This window comes from Kogia breviceps, chromosome 10 (genome assembly GCF_026419965.1).
Source record: "Kogia breviceps isolate mKogBre1 chromosome 10, mKogBre1 haplotype 1, whole genome shotgun sequence".
NCBI lineage: Eukaryota > Metazoa > Chordata > Mammalia > Artiodactyla > Physeteridae > Kogia > Kogia breviceps.
In genome coordinates this window covers 83,571,453-83,591,950 of record NC_081319.1, presented here as the reverse complement: position 1 = coordinate 83,591,950, position 20,498 = coordinate 83,571,453, and the positions used below count along the sequence as shown (strand labels likewise).

Below are 20,498 nucleotides of genomic sequence, written 5' to 3'. Positions count from 1 at the left end.
AAACTTTCAGGCCCTAAGAATTTGATTTAAGCAGTTGGCCATGACTAAGAAGAGCCTACAGACCACTAGTTCTATATTCTCTCTCGCTCCTTTTCCCTCCTCTCTCACTCGCTCTTTTTCTGTTCTCTCTCACTGTATTTCTCAAAAATGCTATAGAGCAGAGGCCTGTCAAGAAATGCTCCATAGAAAACCCTGTGAAGCAGAGGAGTCCAGCTTTACACTGCATCTACAGCTGTTGCTTGATGAGTCCATGCACCGCCCTGAACTAGACAGAAAACAGAAATACAGAAACGCTCTGAGGAGCTGATTGTGTATTTAGTTTGCTTCTGACCGGCGGGTGTGGAACTAGCTTCTCCTTGGTCTTGCAGGTACCGGGCCCCGGAGGTGCTCCTGCGGTCCACAAACTACAGCTCCCCCATCGACATCTGGGCCGTGGGCTGCATCATGGCAGAGGTGTACACCCTCCGGCCACTCTTCCCCGGGGCCAGTGAGATCGACACAATCTTCAAAATCTGCCAAGTGCTGGGGACACCCAAAAAGGTAATGATGGGGGACAAAGGCCTGTGGGACAAAGCTGCAGCTTCCTGTGTTCCCTGTCCCCCGCCCTGGGCAGCACCGGCTCGTTCTGGATCTTCCTCGCCCTGGGTAGACCTCCACGCCCTCCTCCTACCCTGCAGTGGAAGACTTCGTGGCTTCCTCTGCTTTTCTGCCCACGTCCTCTCTGCTCCCTTGCAGAGCTTCTGCGTTCTCGTGGCTACAACTCTTATCTGTGCAGAAGTCTCCTAATGTGATCTGTAGCCCTCCCCCTTTCCTTTATAACTCTGGTCACAAATTTACATCTTTCTCTGGGATTTTTTCCCGGACACCCTCACCCTCACCTCCAACTCAGCACGTCTGACCCAGACTGCTTTTTGTTTCTCCCCCAACCAGCCTCCTTTGCTCATTCCCCACTTCTGCCTGTGGTCCCATCACATCCTAGAGCCCAGCCTTGAGGCTGAGTTTCAGTTTTACCTTCTTCCTCTCTACCTTGCTCCCCTTTCCCCTTATCCCAACAGTTGGCCCATAGATCCTGCTATCTCCAGCCAGTATCTCAGACTGAAGCCCTGCCTGTGTCTGGTGGGGGGGGGACCACCCCAGTCTTTCTGCCTTCAAGTCTTTTCCCTCCAGCGTTTCTTCCCGTCTGTGGCCAGACTTACGCCCCTAAAGAACAGCTCTGGTACTGTCCTCCCCTCCTAAAAATATCTACTGCCCAGCCCCCTAACTCTCATTCCTTATCCACCACTTGCACCCCTCCTGGCTCTGTGCTCTAGAATCTCCTGCTTCTGCCAAGTGCATGTCTCATGTGCCCCAATCCCACTCTTCTTCCAAGACCCTCGTAATCTTTCTCCTCCCTATTCCTCTAATCTCTTCATGTTCAACTGTGTTCTGTGTTATTAATATATCATCCGTGCACATAATCTGTTTCCTGGACCATAAGCTCACTCAGGGAACGGATTTGTCTTGTGTTTCTTTGCACTTATTTTACACATCCTAGCACCATTGCTGGTACAAACCAGACCCTCAAAAAATTTTTTTAAATTATCTGAAGGAATCATTAATGCCACCTCTTCAAGATTTCCAGACTCTCCTGCTGGAATCTCTCCCTCCTCTGGATGACTGTATCTCTACCTCTCTTGTGACCTTTGTTACTTTTTATTTTGTGTTACTGTGTTTTTAAAATAAATGTCTTATTTTCTCTTTCGGACCGTAATATCTTTAAGGACAGGATTTATATTGGATTATTTTTTGGATACCCAACAACATTAAGTATATAGGAGGCCCTCGGTAACTAAGTGAATGGATGATACAAGCTATATATTCTGCCACTTCACTTTAAAAAGATAAAAAGCAATTACATCAGAATGTGTCTTATAAAACAGGAGTTTGTTGGAACTAACAGGGATCTTAAAGACTGCTTGCTCAGCATCTTCCATCATTCACTCCAGCGCTGAGGGCCCCATAGGTCTGATGCATGAAAAAGTGGAGGACTTGAGACTAATAGCTCTCCTGACTGCTGGGTTTCTAAGCGTTTGTACTTTGACTCATCAGGATGGGGATATAGTAATAGGTAGGCTTTCACAAGTTTATTTGACCAAGAACAAGGTGTTTTGTTTTGTTTTTTCCCCCCAAAAAATCTCATTAGCAGTTTCTAAAACCTACGTCTCATGGAACGCAATTGAGAAAATACTAATTTGGTTCAACCCCCAGATCTCAAGGGGTGAACTGTCTTGTGTTAAAGTTATAAAATAAGTTGGTGTGGGGAGTTCCCTGGCTGTCCAGTGGTTAGGGCTTGGCGCTTTCACTGCCGTGGCCCAAGTTCAATCCCTGGTCAGGGAACTAAGATCCTGCAAGCCACGTGATTCAGCCAAAAAAGTTGGTGGCAAATCCAGTGTCTTTCCCACTGTTCCCCAGCCTTCCTGTTCTTTGTGTCTCTCTGTTAGCATCCTCCTGCATTTCAGCACCCACAGTGCCACTGCCACCATAGTTAGTATGGACGTGGCAGTGACACGTCATACATGCCAGAATATAAAGTCCGATCACAGCGATTGGCTGAGCAAGATTTTCTACCTTTTCCTTCTTTCAGACTGACTGGCCTGAAGGCTACCAACTGTCAAGTGCTATGAACTTCCGCTGGCCCCACTGTGTGCCCAATAACTTGAAGACCCTGATTCCAAATGCCAGCAGCGAAGCAGTTCACCTCCTGAGAGACATGCTGCAGTGGGATCCCAAGAAACGGCCAACAGCTAGTCAGGTTTCCTTCCATTTTCTTCTGATGCATGTCTCTCGAAGTTCATGTCTAACTGTGAATAATTCCTATATATCTCATGGGAAGTATTTTATTAGTCATTATGTGTGAAAACTAGTATTGAATACTACTAATGGTGAACTATATAAGGTATAAGAACTTAAAATAGTTTGAAACTGTCTGTGTCTAAAGTAGTTAAGGTTTAAACAATATAGTTGCTTTGAAAATTGCCATACACTTCACTTCATCTATCACCGTATATGTGGAAATGAAAATAAACATATATCCACCTGTCTTTGGCAGATGTTTTCAAATATATTCTCTATGAGTTAAGATGATGTAGCAGTTTGTTTATAAGGCAGTACTGGTTGTTGAAAGGCAGTTTCAAAGTGAAAATATCTTGTAAGATCCAAATCACTCATTTTACAGATGACAGAGAGAGAGAGCTAGGATAATAAATGTCATTAGCATTTTATAGCACTTTATAGTTTGCACATGCTTTAGTATGTTCTTATGTAATTTTAACGCCGTGAAGGCTCCATGAGATAGGTGTTACTGTTTTCATTCTATAAATGAGAAAACTGAATCTTAGGAAGTTTAAGTGATTTGCAAAAAGCAAAAAAGAAAAGAAAGCTTAAGTGATTTGCCTTAATAACTCCACCAGTAACAAGTACAGATAACGTACCATCAATGGCAGTTCTGTCACATGGATGACACACCTTCTGATTCCATACCTCCTGTTTTCCCAATCCGCCCTCCCCCAAGGCCACTTTGACTTAGATTATAAAGTGCACCCAAAAGAGACATGTAGTGCCATGGGCTTCAAACACCGCCAGGCCTCCTGCCAGCCTCTCTTTGTGGTAGTTGTACCTGGCCCCTTCTCAGCTTGTCTCATTGATAATCTCACTACCCAGAGAATCAAAAAGGTGACCAGTTCTAATTAGAGTCAGTGATTTGGCTGAGCGAAAGTGACAGAGGCACTTGAAGACAGGGCCAACGTGAGGCTAGAATTTGTGAGAGCTGAGAGCTGATGGCTGGGGGCATTAAGGAATGGGAGAAAAGCAGCTGTCCAGTGGCTCAAAGAAGAAACAGCCCAGACCCTGGATGGCTCAAGAAGATTGGAGAGCGTTCAGAAATGCGCTTCTGGTGATGAAATTCACAAATGGTTTCAGGGCAGGAAGGAAGCTTTCTGATGAACCCAGTTTTTTAGAGATGAAAAGTTTTTTAGAGATGAAAAGAAAAAGATTCTGTAAGGAACCAAGAGAGGAATGTGTACTTTTAAGGATAGTATCAGAAAAGCTAAAAATACCCCCAAGTCAGTTGAGACTTGCAAAAATACCTGGGACTACAGAGAAGATTTTCTGAGTTAGATTATTAGGGTCCAGGACCACTATGGGAGTTTCCACGTTATTTGCCTCTGTATCTACACTTATTATCATTACAGGTGTTTATAGCTGTGTCCCAGATTCATCGAGAAAGGTTATGTTGTATTCAATGACTTCCACTCAAAAAGACTAGGGGATATTTCAGAAAGAATTGCAAACCCAGCACTTTAAGATTTATCCCTCGACGATCCAGAAAGCCTGATTATCTTGATGGGCAAGGTTTAACTGTAGTGATCATTACACTGTTGGCGTTTCTGGTGTTAAAGCAGATGCACCTGCTTATTTTATTTTTTTTAATTGAAGTATAGTTGATTTACAATATTGTGTTAATTTCAGGTGTACAGCAAAGTGATAGTTTTATATACATTTCTTTTCCATTACAGATTATTACAAGATATTGGAGATAGTTCCCTGTGCTATACAGTAAATCCTTGTTTATCTGTACCTGCTTATTTTATGATATGAGGGCCTCTCACTGTTGTGGTCTCTCCCGCTGTGGAGCACAGGCTCCGGACGTGCAGGCTCAGCGGCCACAGCCCACAGGCCCAGCCGCTCCGCGGCACGTGGGATCCTCCCGGACCGGGGCACGAACCCGCGTCCCCTGCATCGGCAGGAGGACTCTCAACCCCTGCGCCACCAGTGAAGCCCCCTGCTTATTTTATATTTGATTTTTCAGAGTCCTCCTGGATCATTATACTTGGCTCTCTCCATTTTATTTTTTTTCTTTCTATGGACTGAAGAAATGGGCTTAGAATGGCGAAATATTATATTTAAGACACACAGCAAATAAGTTGCAAAGCCAGGATACTGGCAGAAGTAGCAAAGGGCATAGCAGTGAACCTGGGTGCTTTACCCAAATAATTTGAGTGTAGCAACCAGTCCGTACATTTTACACTATTTTAGATAAGGAAATTCACAAAGGGTGTTACGGATTCAGGATGCTGTTTTATAATTGGTTTGGGCTAAGCAACTGTAGTAAACTGGTTTCGTGAAATCTAGCCAGCAACCCTGAATGGTGTCAACCTTCCTGACCAGATGCTTCTCCTAAAACAGCCTTATGTGTCGTTCCAGGCGCTTCGATATCCTTACTTCCAGGTTGGGCACCCCCTGGGCAGCACCACACAGAGCCTTCAAGATTCAGGAAAACCACAGAAGGACGGTCTGGAAAAGGCAGCCCCACCGCCTCACATAAAGCCGGTCCCTCCTGCCCAGCCCCCAACCAAGCCACACACGCGCATGTCTTTGAGACAGCATCAAGCCAGCCAGCCCCCTCAGCATCTCATGTACCCCTACAAAGCCGAGGCTTCCAGGACGGATCACCTTCCAGAGGACAAGCCAAGCCCTTGGCTCTTACCATCCCTCCACACCAAGCATCCCCAGGCAGTAAGCAGGAAGATTCGCTTGAGAGCCCCGTGTCTGGCCCGTTCCTCTTCTGACCCTACTTACTGAGTGAAATCTTTTCTTTTTCAGCAGATAAGGTCTAACTATAATAGATCTGTCTTTGCAATATCGTGGAACTGTGAAAAGAGCCTTGGCTTTGGAGTCAAAGGTCTAAATTCAAGTTCTGGCTCTGCCTGTGAATTACAATGCCACGCCCGGGGGCCTGGCCGCGGGGTGGTGGCCAAAGGCTGGACGTGGCCCCAGATCACTAGGGTCTCGCATCTCGGCTCTGCTGTTTCACAGCTTCATGACCCTGTGCAGGGTACCTGGCCTCTCTGCTGTTCACTTCCTCATCTGTGAAATAGCGGTGGATAATGAGAGCGCTAGTTATTGTTATTATCAATCCCTGTGGACTCAGTGTCCTCATCTGGAAAAGGAGCCTCCTAATGCCTGTCTTGTCCAGCAGAAAGGACTGTTCATGGGAATCAAAGGTCCTGCTGCTTGTGAAGATGTTGTGAAAATCATCAAGTGCCCCGCTAATATTTGTAGATCATTATTCGTATCAGGGCTATCACTCGATGCTGGTAATGCCAGGCTGTTGATGGAGCCCAGCTCTTTCTTCTCCTCTTGCTTTTCAAAAGGAAACAGTGAGTGTTAGTCAATATGATAATAATCTGACACGAGAGTCTGGTTTCCATTAGCCTTATAGTGCTGTCTGAGAGTCTGACCTTCTAACACCTTTATGCAAAAGTAATACTGTATCTGTCGACTAGCATTCACTCAGTGAGTGCTGGCTCCCGCCTAGGACAGCGTGAGGTTGCACGGGTGGTGTCTCCAGACTGTCACTTTACCCCCGCCCCCCCTGCAGCAGCAGTGGGTATTTGGAAATTTCTTCTTGTAGCTAATTCTGTAGTTAAATAGGATCCAGGTCTACTGAGAAGGCAAAGAAGGCATTAATTGCATTGTTTTCTATAAAAGAGCAGGTGACTGACACTTTAGCTATATTCTCTTACATTCTATTTCGGACAGTGTCAATCACACTCACTCTTTCAGAGATGAGCCCTGTTTGAGCATCCAGCCACTTTCCTCATACGTGAGAAGTACCTTAAATTTCTTTTTTTAAATCCTTACCTTACACAGCTTAGCGTCCCCATTGAATGAAAACGGATGTAATCTGTGCAGGATGAGTGACACAGGTCTGGGACTGTGTTTTCCACCGTTGTCCTTTCCAATAAACAGTGCATATTGGGGAAGGAAACGCCCCAGAACCCTTCTTCACATAACCGAGAAAGTTCAGAATGGCGATTACTCGTGGGTGAGCTCCGTTAATGCCAGTTTTTGCTTTTTCCTCCCCCTCTCCTTGTATACACAGAAAATTCTCACTGGCCTGGAGCACAAAAATGGTGAGATCAAGCCAAAGAGTAGGAGAAGGTGGGGTCTCGTTTCCAGGTCAGCAAAGGATTCTGATGACTGGGCTGACTTAGATGACTCGGATTTCAGCCCATCGTTCACCAGGATTGACCTGAAAAACAAGAAGAGACAGAGTGATGAGACTCTGTGCAGGCAAGTGCGGGCTCCTGTCTGTGCACAGAGTGCATGCACCTGGGGTCTGTGAGGTCATCTTTACGTCCGATGAGCTGCCCAGCTCGTGCTGACCGAAACCATCTTCTCCCCACTCAGATTTGAGAGTGTTCTGGACCTGAAGCCCTCAGAGCCCGTGGGCACCGGAAATAGTGCCCCAACGCAGACATCCTATCCCCGGTGCGACACGCCCACCTTGAGGTCAGCGGCCAAGCAGCACTACCTGAAGCACTCCCGGTACCTGCCTGGTAATAAACATTCCTGCCTTTGCTCTGATCACTGATAAGAAATCATGTCCCTGGAATCACGTGTTCACAAAGATGCTGTTTTGGATGGCAAGTGCTTGGGGCTTCTCTTCCGAGCTGGTGGGACCACCATAGAAATATTAGCTGAAGCCCAGGCTTCACATTCTTTCTTTCTTTCTTTCTTTTTTGTTTTTTGGCCACATGGCATGCGGGATCTTAGTTCCCTGACCAGTGGAAGTGCGGAGTCCTAACCGCTGGACAGTCAGGAAATTCCCAGGCTTCACATTCTTATCTTCTGTAGTTGCCTAAGATAAGAAATTTGGTAGAGGTAACCGGGTCCAATCCCCAGGGAAGGAGTAACCAAGAAGAACCAGGCAGCTTGCCCGAGGTCTCCAGAAACTGCCAGCCCTGTGTGTTTTCTCAGGAAAGCAGATGGGAGCTTAGTCACGCCATGTGGCTGTACCACAGGGGTTAAGTGAAAACATTATAGTTGGAGGGTGCCCAGACCTCTCTGCGCATTCTCTGTACTCTAAGCGTACAGTGTTAGCCAACCGTTCATTCACAAATTCACTCCATCAGTAAATCTGTATTGTGCGACGTCCCGTGCTGGGCACTGAGAATCTGGTGGACACGATAGCCAAGAGGGGCCACTAGGCTGCCCACCTCTGGGGCCTCCATTCACATCACAGGCTATGCAGTGACTTTAGCCAGGAGCCTGTAGACAGTATCCTCACCCTCGTATTTTCTAGTGGTGGGAGACAGACCCTAAATAAATGGACACACCATAGCCACAGATGGTGACCACTGGCGTTAAGGGTGATGAAATGGGGGCGGAGGCAGTACTTTAGACAGTGTGGTCGGGGCAGGCCTCTCTGAGCAAGTGACTCCGAGCTGGGCCCCAGCGATTGGGAAGGAACTCCCCGTGCACAGAGACATGCTGAGTAGAGGGAACAGCCAGTACAGAGGCCTGCAGGCAGGAAAGGGCTTGGCTTGTGAGAGGCCGGCATATGGCCCGAGCCCCGTCAGAGAGGTTGAGGCGTTAGACGCGTGAGGCACCTCTGGCGGTGTTATAAGAAATTTGGATTTTATTTCACGAGCAACTGGAAGCTCTTGAAGGGTCGTAGCTGGAGGAGTGACATGCTTTTATTGACATCTGTGTGCTGCGTGGGTGAGGGGCCCCCAAGCTGTCGCTGTTGTCCAGGCGGGGACAGTGATGCTCAGACCCAGGGTGGTACCTAGGGCGGGGAATGGAGGCCCTGCTGATGCACTGGTTCCCCACTGTTGACTGGGAACAGGCCTCCTAAATACTGCCAGACCTCATCAGGATTGGCACCGTGGCCTTAGGAGATTGGCCTGACGCTTCCTAGATGGCCGGGTATGGGGGGGGGGGGCAAAGACTCCAGCTGCAGTGAGCACAGGCAGAGAGTTATTTCTTTTTGGCTCTAGGGGACCAAGAAGGGTAAAGGATGAATTGAGTTTCTGTTCTGAAAGCTAGCTGCAAGGCCGATAGGAGTGGGAAGTGGGTGGTCCGGGGGGCAGTGGTTTGTCTTGCAGTCGGGGTCAGGGCAGCCTTGGGCGTGAGGGAGTCAGTGAGGGTCATTGGTACAGACCAGAGTCACCTCCGATAGTCCATGTCAGGTTGAGAGGATGGAATCTCAGAATTCAGAAAGAGGACAGCAGAGGGCTGCAGAGCTGGGCTTGGGGGTGTAGAGGGACAAGAGAAGAACTCGGGCAGCTGACAGAAAGGCAGTGGTCTGTGAAGGCGGACGAGTAGGAAGGCCAAGGGACATTGAAGCCCAGGACAGCACCAGGTGCTCAAGACCTCAGACGTGGACAGATCTGTCGGTAGAAGCTGAAGTCTGCCAGGCCACCCACCAGTGAGACAGCACACTCACCCCGAAGATGCCATCTTTCCTCTGCCACCTATCTGATGCCATTATCATGGTCAGTTTTTGCTTTGATTGTTGAAACACAGGAAGTCTTTGACAGATTGGATTCTGCGTTCATTTCACCTCTGACATGTGATACAAGATTAAATATAAATTTTGCATTTGAAAAACATTTCTTCTCTATCAGGAATAAATATAAGAAACGGCATACTCCCGAATCCAGGAAAGGATTTTATTCCATCTAATCCATGGTCTAGTTCTGGTTTGTCTGGGAAATCTTCAGGGATGGTATCGGTGATCAGCAAAATAAATTCAGGTGAGTAATGATGATTAACCCCTAAATGATAAGAAGCAGGTTCTCTGGATGTGGCAGGGTGACACGCCGTGGAACCACGAGGGCCTCTCTGGCGTGAAAGCCCTGGGCCTCTTTTCCAGGCCCGTGCTGCTCTCTCACCAGGCAGCAGGCCCTGGGGACTCTGCCAGCTCCCTCGGGCCCTGCCATCGCTGGAGGTGGAGAAAAGGGAACACTCTTGCACTGCTGGTGGGAATGTAAATTGATACAGCCACTATGGAGAACAGTATGGAGGTTCCTTAAAAAACTACAAGTAGAACTGCCATATGACCCAGCAATCCCACTACTGGGCATATACCCTGAGAAAACCATAATTCAAAAAGAGTCATGTACCACAATGTTCATTGCAGCTCTGTTTACAATAGCCAGGACATGGAAGCAACCTAAGTGTCAATCAACAGATGAATGGATAAAGAAGATGTGACACATATATACAATGGAATATTACTCAGCCATAAAAAGAAATGAAACTGAGTTATTTGTAGTGAGGTGGATGGACCTAGAGTCTGTCATACAGAGTGAAGTACGTCAGAAGGAGAAAAACAAATACCGTATGCTAACACATATATATGGAATCTAAGAAAAAAAAATGTTATGAAGAGACTAGGGGTAGGACGGGAATAAAACACAGACCTACTAGAGCATGGACTTGAGGATATGGGGAGGGGGAAGGGTAAGCTGTGACAAAGGGAGAGAGTGGCACAGACATATATACATTACCAAACGTAGGGTGGATAGCTAGTGGGAGGCAGCCGCATAGCACAGGGAGATCAGCTGGGTGCTTTGTGACCACCTAGAGGGGTGGGATGGGAGGGTGGGAGGGAGGGAGATGCAAGAAGGAAGAGATATGGGAACATGTGTATATGTATAACTGATTCACTTTGTTATAAAGCAGAAACTAACACTATTGTAAAGCAATTATACTCCAATAAAGATGTTTAAAAAAAAAAAAAGCAGGGCACGAGAGCAGTCTTCCCTGGTGCGAGGGAAAAACAGTCTTATGAGTCTGGATTCTGAGGCCCTGCTCTGTGGTGGACAACCTCCAGTGTCACACTTCACTGGGTCTGCCTTGCTCTGGCTTCTCCCTTCTGTCTGATGGCCCAGACTTAGCCGAGGACATCAGAACCCCTTCTGGTTGGAAGGTGGATGGTTTGGAAGCCCCTGCCTACTCTTTTTATAATAGATGGATGAATTTCAGAAGTCCTCCAGGCAGACACACCCCTTGCCCAGTAGACAACCTCCCCTGCTGTGGGCTGCTTCCCCTTCCACATGCCAAGTAAACGTCTGGGCTTCTCTTCTCCCTGCCTTTGTCCATTGCGTGTTCATGTATTTTAAGGAATACGAAAAGGAAAGAGAGAATATATCCACACCCACGTACCCACCACCCAGCTTATAAAGTCAGACTCTGCAAACACACACGAAGTCCGGGGCCTTGCCTTTCCTCCCTTCCTCTTTTCCTCTCCTTCCCCCCCGAGCCCCACTCTGCCTGAGTTGGGTGTTTATTATTTCTATGCTTTGTTTTTAGTATACAAGAAATACCTAGTATGGTTTTGCATGTTTTAAAATGTATATGCCTATAATCCTGGATCTCCACTCATTTGAATAATTATTTTATGTATGCAGCAATTATACACCCATAGAATATATATCACATTATGTATAGTATTACATATACAATATATATAAGTGTATGATACCACAATTTATTATTTATACTAAAATATAATTTTTTAAATTCAAGTATAGCTGCTGTTCAATATTATATAAGCTACAGGTGTGCTCTGTAGTGATTCACAATATTTAAAGGTTATGCTCCACTTATAGTTATTATAAAATATTGGCTATATTACCCATGCTGTGCAGTATATCCTTTGTAGCTTATTTGATACCTAATAGCTTGTACCTCTTAATCTCCTACCCCTATACTGCCCCTCCTCCCTTCCCTCTCCTCACCAGCAACCACTAGTTCTCTATATCTGTCTGCTTTTTTTTTTCTTACATTCATTAGTTTGTTAATAAACATCTTTATTGGAGTATAATTGCTTTACAATGGTGTGTTAGTTGCTGCTGTATAACAAAGTGAATCAGTTATGTGTATACATATATCCCCATATCTCCTCCCTCTTGCATCTCCCTCCCACCCTCCCTATTCCACCCCTCTAGGTGGTCACAAAGCCCTGAGCTGCTCTCCCTGTGCTATGCGGCTGCTTCCCACTAGCTGTCTATTTTACGTTTGGTAGTGTATATATGTCCATGCCACTCTCTCACTTTGTCACAGCTTACCCTTCCCCCTCCGCATGTCCTCAAGTCCATGCTCTACGTCTGCGTCTTTATTCCTGTCTTGCCCCTAGGTTCTTCATAACCGTTTTTTTTTTTAATTCCATATATATGTGTTAGCATACGGTATTTGTTTTTCTCTTTCTGACTTCACTCTATATGACAGACTCTAAGTCCATCCACGTCACTACAAATAACTCAATTTTGTTTCTTTGTTAATATTTTTTAGATTCCACATATAAGTTATATCATACAGTATTTGTCTTTATCTGACTTATTTCACTTAGTATAATGACCTCCAAGTCCATCCATATCGCTGCAAATGGCAAAATTTTGTTCTTTCTTATGGCTGAGTAGTATTCCATTGTATATCTATACCACGTCTTCTTTATCCGTTCATCTGCTGATGGACACTTAGAACATAATTTATTCATTCCTTCTCTTCTTGACCAACATGTAAGTTGTTGACAGTTTTCACAGTTAGAGCACCGGAGTGAACATCGATGCCCCCTACAGGTGGTGTGCATGTGTGAGGTTTCTGGGTATGACGTAGTAAACACGTTAGCTTAAAGGCTGTGCTCATCTTGGACTTCACAGATTTTGCCCAGCTGCTGTCCAGCAGGGTGCGGGAGTTGTGCTCTGCCCTTGATGCCTCTTGGTACTGTTGAGATTGTCAACGGGTGCTCATCTGAGGTGTGCAATGGCATCTTTAGTGTGGCTTCAACCCGCACGCCCCGTTGACTGATGAGGGTTGATCATCTTCTCTTGTGTTTACTGACTCTACGTTTTCTCCCTTCTGTGATTTCCTTGTTCAAATTCTCTTCCCATTTTTCTTCTTATCTATCTAGTCACCAAAATTGCAAATTGTGCTCCATCTGACCAACACAGCTCCTCACACATGAGCTCCAGACCCCTTTTTCCCCCTCTGCCTGGAGCAGTTGGCAAGAATGCTGTGTTGTGAAGACAGAGAGCAACTCTCCCCCTCGTGAACTCTTCCGAATGGATGTAACTTATGTTTGTATAATATTCTTCATTATTCCGTGTGCACATTGAAGCCTTAATAATAAGGCTCATTATAGATACGCATTCACCCATCCTATACGTGTTGATTACTTGCTATATATAAGGCTTTCCATGAACCTCCTGGGACACTAAGATGAGTAGCACCCAGTTCCTGCCCTTAAAACTGTCTCGAGGGTTTCCCTGGTGGCGCAGTGGTTGAGAGTCCGCCTGCCGATGCGGGGGACACGGGTTCGTGCCCCGGTCCGGGAGGATCCCACATGCCACCGAGCGGCTGGGCCCGTGAGCCATGGCCGCTGAGCCTGCGCGTCCGGAGCCTGTGCTCCGCAACGGGAGAGGCCACAGCAGTGAGAGGCCCGCGTACCACTAAAAAAAAACGAACAAAAAAAACTGTCTCGAGACAGAAATGACATAAAAAGTGAACGTATTTAATATATTTTAATAAGGATTAATTTTCTGGTTCTGGACAAGAATACTTAGCATAGAATGACCTATAGTAGCTAAATAATTAACATAACCTGTTTGCTGATCAATAAGAGAATGGTTAAATGAGTTATGGTTTAACCATACTCTGGAATTTGTATATACTGACATGGAAGGCTAACTCTTGTATATTATGGAGCAGAAAAAAAGAAATTCCAGAACAGCTTAAACTCATTATTACAAACAGAAAGAAAATGCCAAATTTCCCCATTTTTTAAGCAAACTAACCCACCAGCCTCCTTGTGGGTACAGGCTACAGGGTCAGCACTGTCTTTGCACACCCTCGCCCCATCCCCCAGTGTTTCCAGCAGCGTGGTGTGCTGGAATGCTCTGTTTGGACTTCACTGTTTTTATCCTAATTCTTTCCCCCTGAAAGTCAAAACCTGGTTCTCTATTGTCCTGCCCCACTCTCCTTTACCCCCATTGGTGTCCCATGCATGTCTTTGCAGTAACAAGATTTTCCTTTTGCAAAACAGTTGGTTCCACCTCAACAAGTTCTAGTGGACTGGCTGGAAACTATATCCCTTCCTTTCTGAAAAAAGAAATCGGTTCTACTGTGCAGAGGGTCCACGTGGCACCTATACCTGACCCTTCCCCTGGTAAGTTCTATTTCAGATTATTATTATTCATGAACTGATTCAACAAACAGTTATCAAACAACTGCTTTGTGCTGGACCTTGTAGGCGTAGGGTCCACGAGTGAAGGAGACACAAAACTCCCTGTCCTCCTGGAACTTGTACTCTACAGACAATAAGTAGACCAAATAAGACGCTCCAAAAGTGCTAAGGGGAAACTAAAGCAGGGAGTAGGGAGTGTGAGGTGCAGATGCATTTTACGTAGGGCGGCCAAAGAAGACCTCACTGCAAAGGAGCCATCGGGTAAAGATCTACAGGAGGTGAGCGAGCAAGCGCTATAATGCAGGCTCTTAGTGCCTGGGCCTCCAGGTAGGATGGGCCTGGTAGATGCAAGGAACAGCAGGGAGGCGGAGTGCAGGAATGGTGTGAACAAGGGGAGGGGAGCAGGAAGAGGAGGTCAGAGAGGTGATGGGGGGGCGCCCCCCACAGGTCACTGTAAGCACGTCATCATGACTCTGAGCCACATGGAAGCCCCCAGAGGGTTCTGAGCTGGGCAGTGAGGGGATCTGACTTCTACCTCCAGGCTCACTCAAGCCCTGTTGTCACTAGACTGAAAGGGCGAGCCGGGTGGAAGTAGGGAAACCAACCAGGAGGCTGTCACGATTATCCAGGCGAGGAATGAGGCTGGCCTGGGCCGGTGGTGATGGTTGGCCTGGGCCAGGTTTTGGGTAGGTTTGGAAGGTAGAGCCAATAGGATTTGCTGAAAATTACAAGTGGGATCTGAGAAAAAGAGAAGGGTCAGGGATGACACCAGTAATTCTGGCCTGACCACTATAGGATGGGGTTGTCCTTAACTGGGAGGGAGGACACTGAGGAGGCGGCTGCTCTTGAACTCTCCTTTGCTAATATTTTTGTCACCAAGATGCTCTTCGCTGCACTTTGTTTGCATGGGTCCTGTATCAGTCAGACCCACCTTTTTCTTTCATTGCAGGTTATTCTTCCCTGAAGGCTGTGAGACCTCATCCCGGGCGACCTTTTTTCCACACCCAGCCTAGAAGCACTCCGGGGTCGCTGCCCCGGCCTCCGGCCGCCCAGCCCGTGCACGGCCGGACGGACTGGGCTGCTAAGTATGCATCTCGGCGGTGACTGTCACGAAGCCCTTTGTAGGGGACAGCAGGACACTCTCCCTCGGCCAGCCGGTGTTCTACCTGCAAGAGACTTTCGGATAGTGGAAAAGCAAACACTTTATAGTTATTCTTCTGAACTGAGACATTTCAATATTCATTTTTAAAGTTTTTTTTTAAATATTGATTTGAATGCAGTACCTTTTTTGTACAAAGTTATTTTATTCTAAAACTGGGTCCCATTATTTTCTTAAACAGCAGCATTTTGTATATATGGATTATGTTTTAGCATTTTATACAGTCAACTTTGTAAGGAACTTTTTAAAGATTAATTGATTTTCCTTTGGGGTTCCAGATAATATTTTATACAGATTTTTAAAAATAGAATAATAATGATGCAGTATTGCAACAGGGGTGCAATTTAAGGCTACACGATAAAGGGTTTTTTCCTCAATGTGTGCAGATATTTGTGAAGTGGTTAAATTTTAAATGTGGCATATTCGGTACTTTAGGCTTTTTTGGACTGACCTCAGCACCAGAAAACTGACCATCTGCCGTTCTCAATACTGTGTTATTGGTTTGACTTTTTGATACTGCTGTGCTGTTCTGAAAGTACTATTACATAATTCACTTTGTTTTCTTTTTACTCCCCAGATGAAAGAACTCTAAGTAAATATTTTTAGAAATGTTTATAACACCCTTTTTGGTGGTTGGAGATATCCAGCTGAAACCAAGCTATGCCATGATATTCTATTTTCTTCCATTTTTGAAATCAACTTGTATAAGTACCCACTAAAAGGAAGCTTTTCAAGCCAAAATGTTCTCCACGTAAAGGTTAACACGGTCACTTAAACCATAGCCCTGCCAAGATGCGTGATCCAAAAGCTAAGTTTCAAAGCAGCAGAAGATTTTTTTATTATCCTAACCCTCAGAATGTTGCATTTAGCTCAGTTTTCATGGCAATTTGGGGAGCAGGAAAGATAGACGGCAGAGGTCCCACTGGTCTGGGAAGTCACAGCTGCCATGATGTCAGTGTCTGTCACGTGCCACATTCAAAGAACTCTTAACCCTTGTGTAGTTTCTTTCAACAGTGAGAACTCTATATTGTGGGCAGAGGCTGTTCCATTGAGAGGAATGTTTACAGCAATTTTGAAAATGACAAAGCTAGTTTGGAGACAGAAAAAGACAAAAAGTCCGCTCTGATCCACCTCTGTCGGGCACACTTGCCTCCACTCATGGCTGCCTGAAAGGCAAGAGAGAAGGTCACCGTCTGTAAACGCGACATAATCTCCTGAGTGTATTGACTCACCTTCTCGCAGGGCTCAAGTCACTCTCATTTGGTTCCAGGATATAGCAAGTTGAGCCAATGAAATTGTCATTTTTGTAGGTTAAAATGAATATCGGCACTTTGATATGATTCAACCTAATAAGTTGGTAAATTGTTGCTTTGACGTATTCATAATACGTTGCAGCTTGAACAAATCAGGATGGTTCCCAAGGGGCCCTCACCTAAAATCAGGGAGTAATTTGTGCTTTGGAGAGTCTGGCTCAAAAATATACTTGACCAAGCACCATGATCACTGGGGGCATGAGAAAAGCACATGATGGATGTGGATTTGAGAGGTAATATTTTCCTGTTAACAAACTGGCAGCAAAGCTTCAGGAAATAAAGATGTATATGTAAGCACAACTTGAAGCCGAATTCATTTCTGTATTATATTCTCATTATCTCAAGCAACAGAAAATGTGTTTTCAGAGATGAGTCCTTTACTATGAGGTTAATATTTATTTCCCCTTTCTGTATTATGTATAAAAAGTAAGTTAATCTGAAAGCTTACCCAGCTTGCTGGAAAGCTGGTTTTAAATTGTAAATAACCCCTAGAGAACCAGATGGATTGTGAATGCCATATTCTTGGCCCTCTAGCTTATGTTAAGGTCATTACTTTTTTTTTTTAATTGAAAAACCCAGTTACCCGCTTATTACACATTATAAAATTGTTTTTCTATTACTTTTGTAAGGCCCAAATTTAGAAAATATTTCACTTTTCTTCTTCTTCCTCTTTCATTTGTTTATCAGCAAACAGCTTCCCTTGGGAAGCAAAACATGTTTATTCATTTGCAAGTCAAGAAACTGACGCTGCATTGAGCAAACTAGAAGGCTGAAGAAACAATGTCAATTCTATAGAACTAGCAAAATCCTATGAAGTTCTCTTTTCCCCCTGCCCTGAAACGGGTAAAGGATAAATTGAGCATACAAGCTGTTTACTATAGGAGCAAATAGTCACCATTATTTTGTTAAGTGAAAATGAAATGCTACCTGTTGCCTATATTTTCAGTTACCATAGACTTACAAAATCAACTGCAAGACACCAAGAAGAGTGATAAGTTTAACTGTACCTATCCACGTCTGTACCTCATTTCCAGGCAGAAAGCTTTCTGGGACGTCAGGAAATGGTACAGTGCCCAAAGGTTCAGTGACAGTGGTATGCCAAAGGGTATGTGTGTGAACTGCAGGGAAAGTTGCATGGGCATAAAAGCTACTCTTGGTGTGATTGTTAATTTGACAGTAAGCTGCCATTAATTACTAAGCCCTCACCCAGCTCATGTATGATTTAAATAGGAAGAAAACTGATTTTTAAGCAATTTTTTGGACATATCTCTTGCCTAAAGGCCTATATACGTCTAATAAACTGATGCTATGTCATCATCTGGAGTTATCAAAAATTGCATACAGTCAAGGCAACCCATGTAACGCAAGAATCGTTTTGTTTTAAAGTACAAATTACCAGTCCTGTTGGAGTTCACGGGCACCATGTTTTTTCATGAGGTTGCATCAAGCCATTGTTTTGTGCCATTTAGGAGAGAAAAAGAATGCAGGCTGTATGTTTCAGCTCAATGTATGATCCAAAGCAATATGGTGATAAGAAAATGTTTGACATACTGATTATTTTATATCATTTAAAGCATACTGTAGCAACTTGTTTGTTTAATATATGTGGTTAATTTTTAGAATTATTTTTACAATTTCCAACCAAAGTACTGTATTTTATATAATTTATTGTGAGGACCTTCTCATGGAAACCCACAGAAGACAAACTGGGGGCAAATATCACGTTAATCTGTATTATCAGTTTCTTATAGTCACTGTGCTAATGTGAATTTTAAATGACCTGAACAGTCTTCTGATGTGGATATTTCAGTGCTGACAGCAATTTAGTCTCCTGGTTTGATTACAAGGGAGTAACTAAGAATATATTTAATTATAAAGCAAATATTCATATGATGGGAAGGTAGGAGGACAGAAAACCACTTGCTCAAGCCCCTTCTGAAATAAAATGTTCCTTTTTTGAATAGTTTGTCCTAAGGTGTTTAAAAACGTTAACTTTACTTAAGGAAAATTCTGCTCCAAATAAAGTTACAGTTTAAGAAAAATTGATATGAGTGTTCTGTTTTTGTTTTTATGTTCTTCCATCAAACAATAACATTACTAGTTCCTAATTTGGAATTTTGATATTTTATAACTTCTCCTTAACGCTTAATATAGTGTTACGTCTGTGAAATTGAAAGCATACACTTAGACTAGCAGAGTAGGAAGCGTTATCTTGCAATGTGGAGGCTTTTTAAATCTCGCTTTTAGCAAGTTAGGTGACTAGGGATATTTGAAAAAAAAAAAGCCAGTCAAAACATTTCTTGTGGGCTTCCCTGGTGGCGCAGTGGTTGAGAGTCCGCCTGCCGATGCGGGGGACACGGGCTCGTGCCCCAGTCCGGGAGGATCCCACGTGCCGCGGAGCGGCTGGGCCCGTGAGCCATGGCCGCTGGGCCTGCGCGTCCGCAGCGGGAGAGGCCACAACGGTGAGAGGCCCGCGTACCGCAAAAAAAAACAAAACAAAACAAAAAAAAAAATTTCTTGTTACTGAGTTCATCATGATTAATACCTACCTTGCGTTTTTCTAGCTTTCATAGTACACTCACATGTACAATATAAACCTTCAAAAGAAGCTCATAACTTCATGAATTCCATACAGAATTCCACAGGAAATTCTTCTCCCAAACATTCTTTGAAACCTTAAAAGAATTTTGAGGGAACATGATTTACCAGTTAACCTTGTATTGGTGAATCCGTAGGTGATGTGCTCTTCCCCGTCAGAACATCCCCGGACCTGGATGGGGGAAGGGTCAAAGACTGAGATGAGTTCCCAGGGCCTCTGAATATATTGATATATATCAGGTAGGTAGAAAGACACCATGAGTAAGACTGTCCCAGGCTGAGAGCAACTCCAAGGGTCTCCAAGAATAGAATGATTTCAGGGGCTTCCAAGGAGCAGAATGACATAAGCATACCTGTTGTTGTGGAATAGCAGAATTATTATAACAGGAGTTTTTGTTGTTTTTGTTTTTGTTTGCGGTATGCAGACCTCTCACTGTTGTGGCCTCTCTGTTGCGGAGCACAGGCTCCGGACGCGCAGGCTCCGCGGCCATGGCTCACGGGCCCAGCCGCTCCGCGGCATGTTGGGATCTTCCCGGACCAGGGCACGAACCCATGTCCCCTGCATCGGCAGGCAGACTCTCAACCACTGCGCCACCAGGGAAGGGAAACCCTATAACAGGAGTTTTTAATTTCTCCACAAGCTTGTTTAATGAGAGTCTTACTTATGACACTGCCTTAGTTTCTCTTTCAGGTAAACAAGATCACTAGGATGATATGACCCCTAATTTATTAGGTTGGACGTATGGAAGTGTCCATTTTTGTAAGTTAGAAGAAATTAGTAAAATACCAACAATTTGATATGGTTCAACCAATTAGAAATAAGAAAATGGAGATAAAGGTTTGGCTGATCAACAAAGTTTATAATAATGCTTCTCCTATCTTCGCTTTCACTTGAAAGCGAATCTTTGTAGAAAGGTGGGTTGGAAAAAATTGATAAAGTATGACCACCTTCAGCAGGTTTGGAAAATACGGCTTCTGCCTCTCTCACCTTCCAAGATGGCCCACACTGTCTGTGGAGTGTGTATTTCTCTGAATAAACCTTCTTCCACTTAAAAAAAAAAAAAAAAAAAAAGAAATATATATGGCTTCCTACCTATGTCAAATTGAGTAATCTCTGTGTTAGGTCAGTTAGAAAAATGAAATTGAACACATATTGCTTTTCGCATTTGAAAGTGACTTTCCTGACGCTTGGTGTGCCCAGCTGTTCTTGTTTTTTCTTCTTACTTTACGTATTTTCTCTGGATAAACTCACCCTTTTGCTGCGAAGTTAATCCATCTCAGTTCTCTCTTCTGAGTGTCACTGGCCTCTTTTTTTATTTTATTTTTATTTTTTTATTGAAATATAGTTGATTCACAATGTGTTAATTTCTGCTATACAGCAAAGTTCTTCAGTTATACATATATATAATTCTTT

The 20,498-nt window shown here is 44.5% G+C and overlaps 1 protein-coding gene across 1 annotated transcript in view; it reads left to right on the top strand.

The window, feature by feature from the left end:
• Positions 1-18,532, top strand: part of CILK1 (ciliogenesis associated kinase 1) — a 35,204-nt gene extending 16,672 nt beyond the window's left edge. Inside the window, exons 6-13 of the mRNA XM_059075329.2 lie at positions 369-540; positions 2,624-2,791; positions 5,242-5,553; positions 6,923-7,113; positions 7,231-7,379; positions 9,453-9,581; positions 13,874-13,996; positions 14,964-18,532. Coding sequence (XP_058931312.1) covers positions 369-540; positions 2,624-2,791; positions 5,242-5,553; positions 6,923-7,113; positions 7,231-7,379; positions 9,453-9,581; positions 13,874-13,996; positions 14,964-15,118 — 1,399 coding nt within the window. The 3' untranslated portion in view covers positions 15,119-18,532. The remainder of the gene's footprint in view (positions 1-368; positions 541-2,623; positions 2,792-5,241; positions 5,554-6,922; positions 7,114-7,230; positions 7,380-9,452; positions 9,582-13,873; positions 13,997-14,963) is intronic.
• The last annotated feature ends 1,966 nt before the right edge of the window (positions 18,533-20,498 follow it).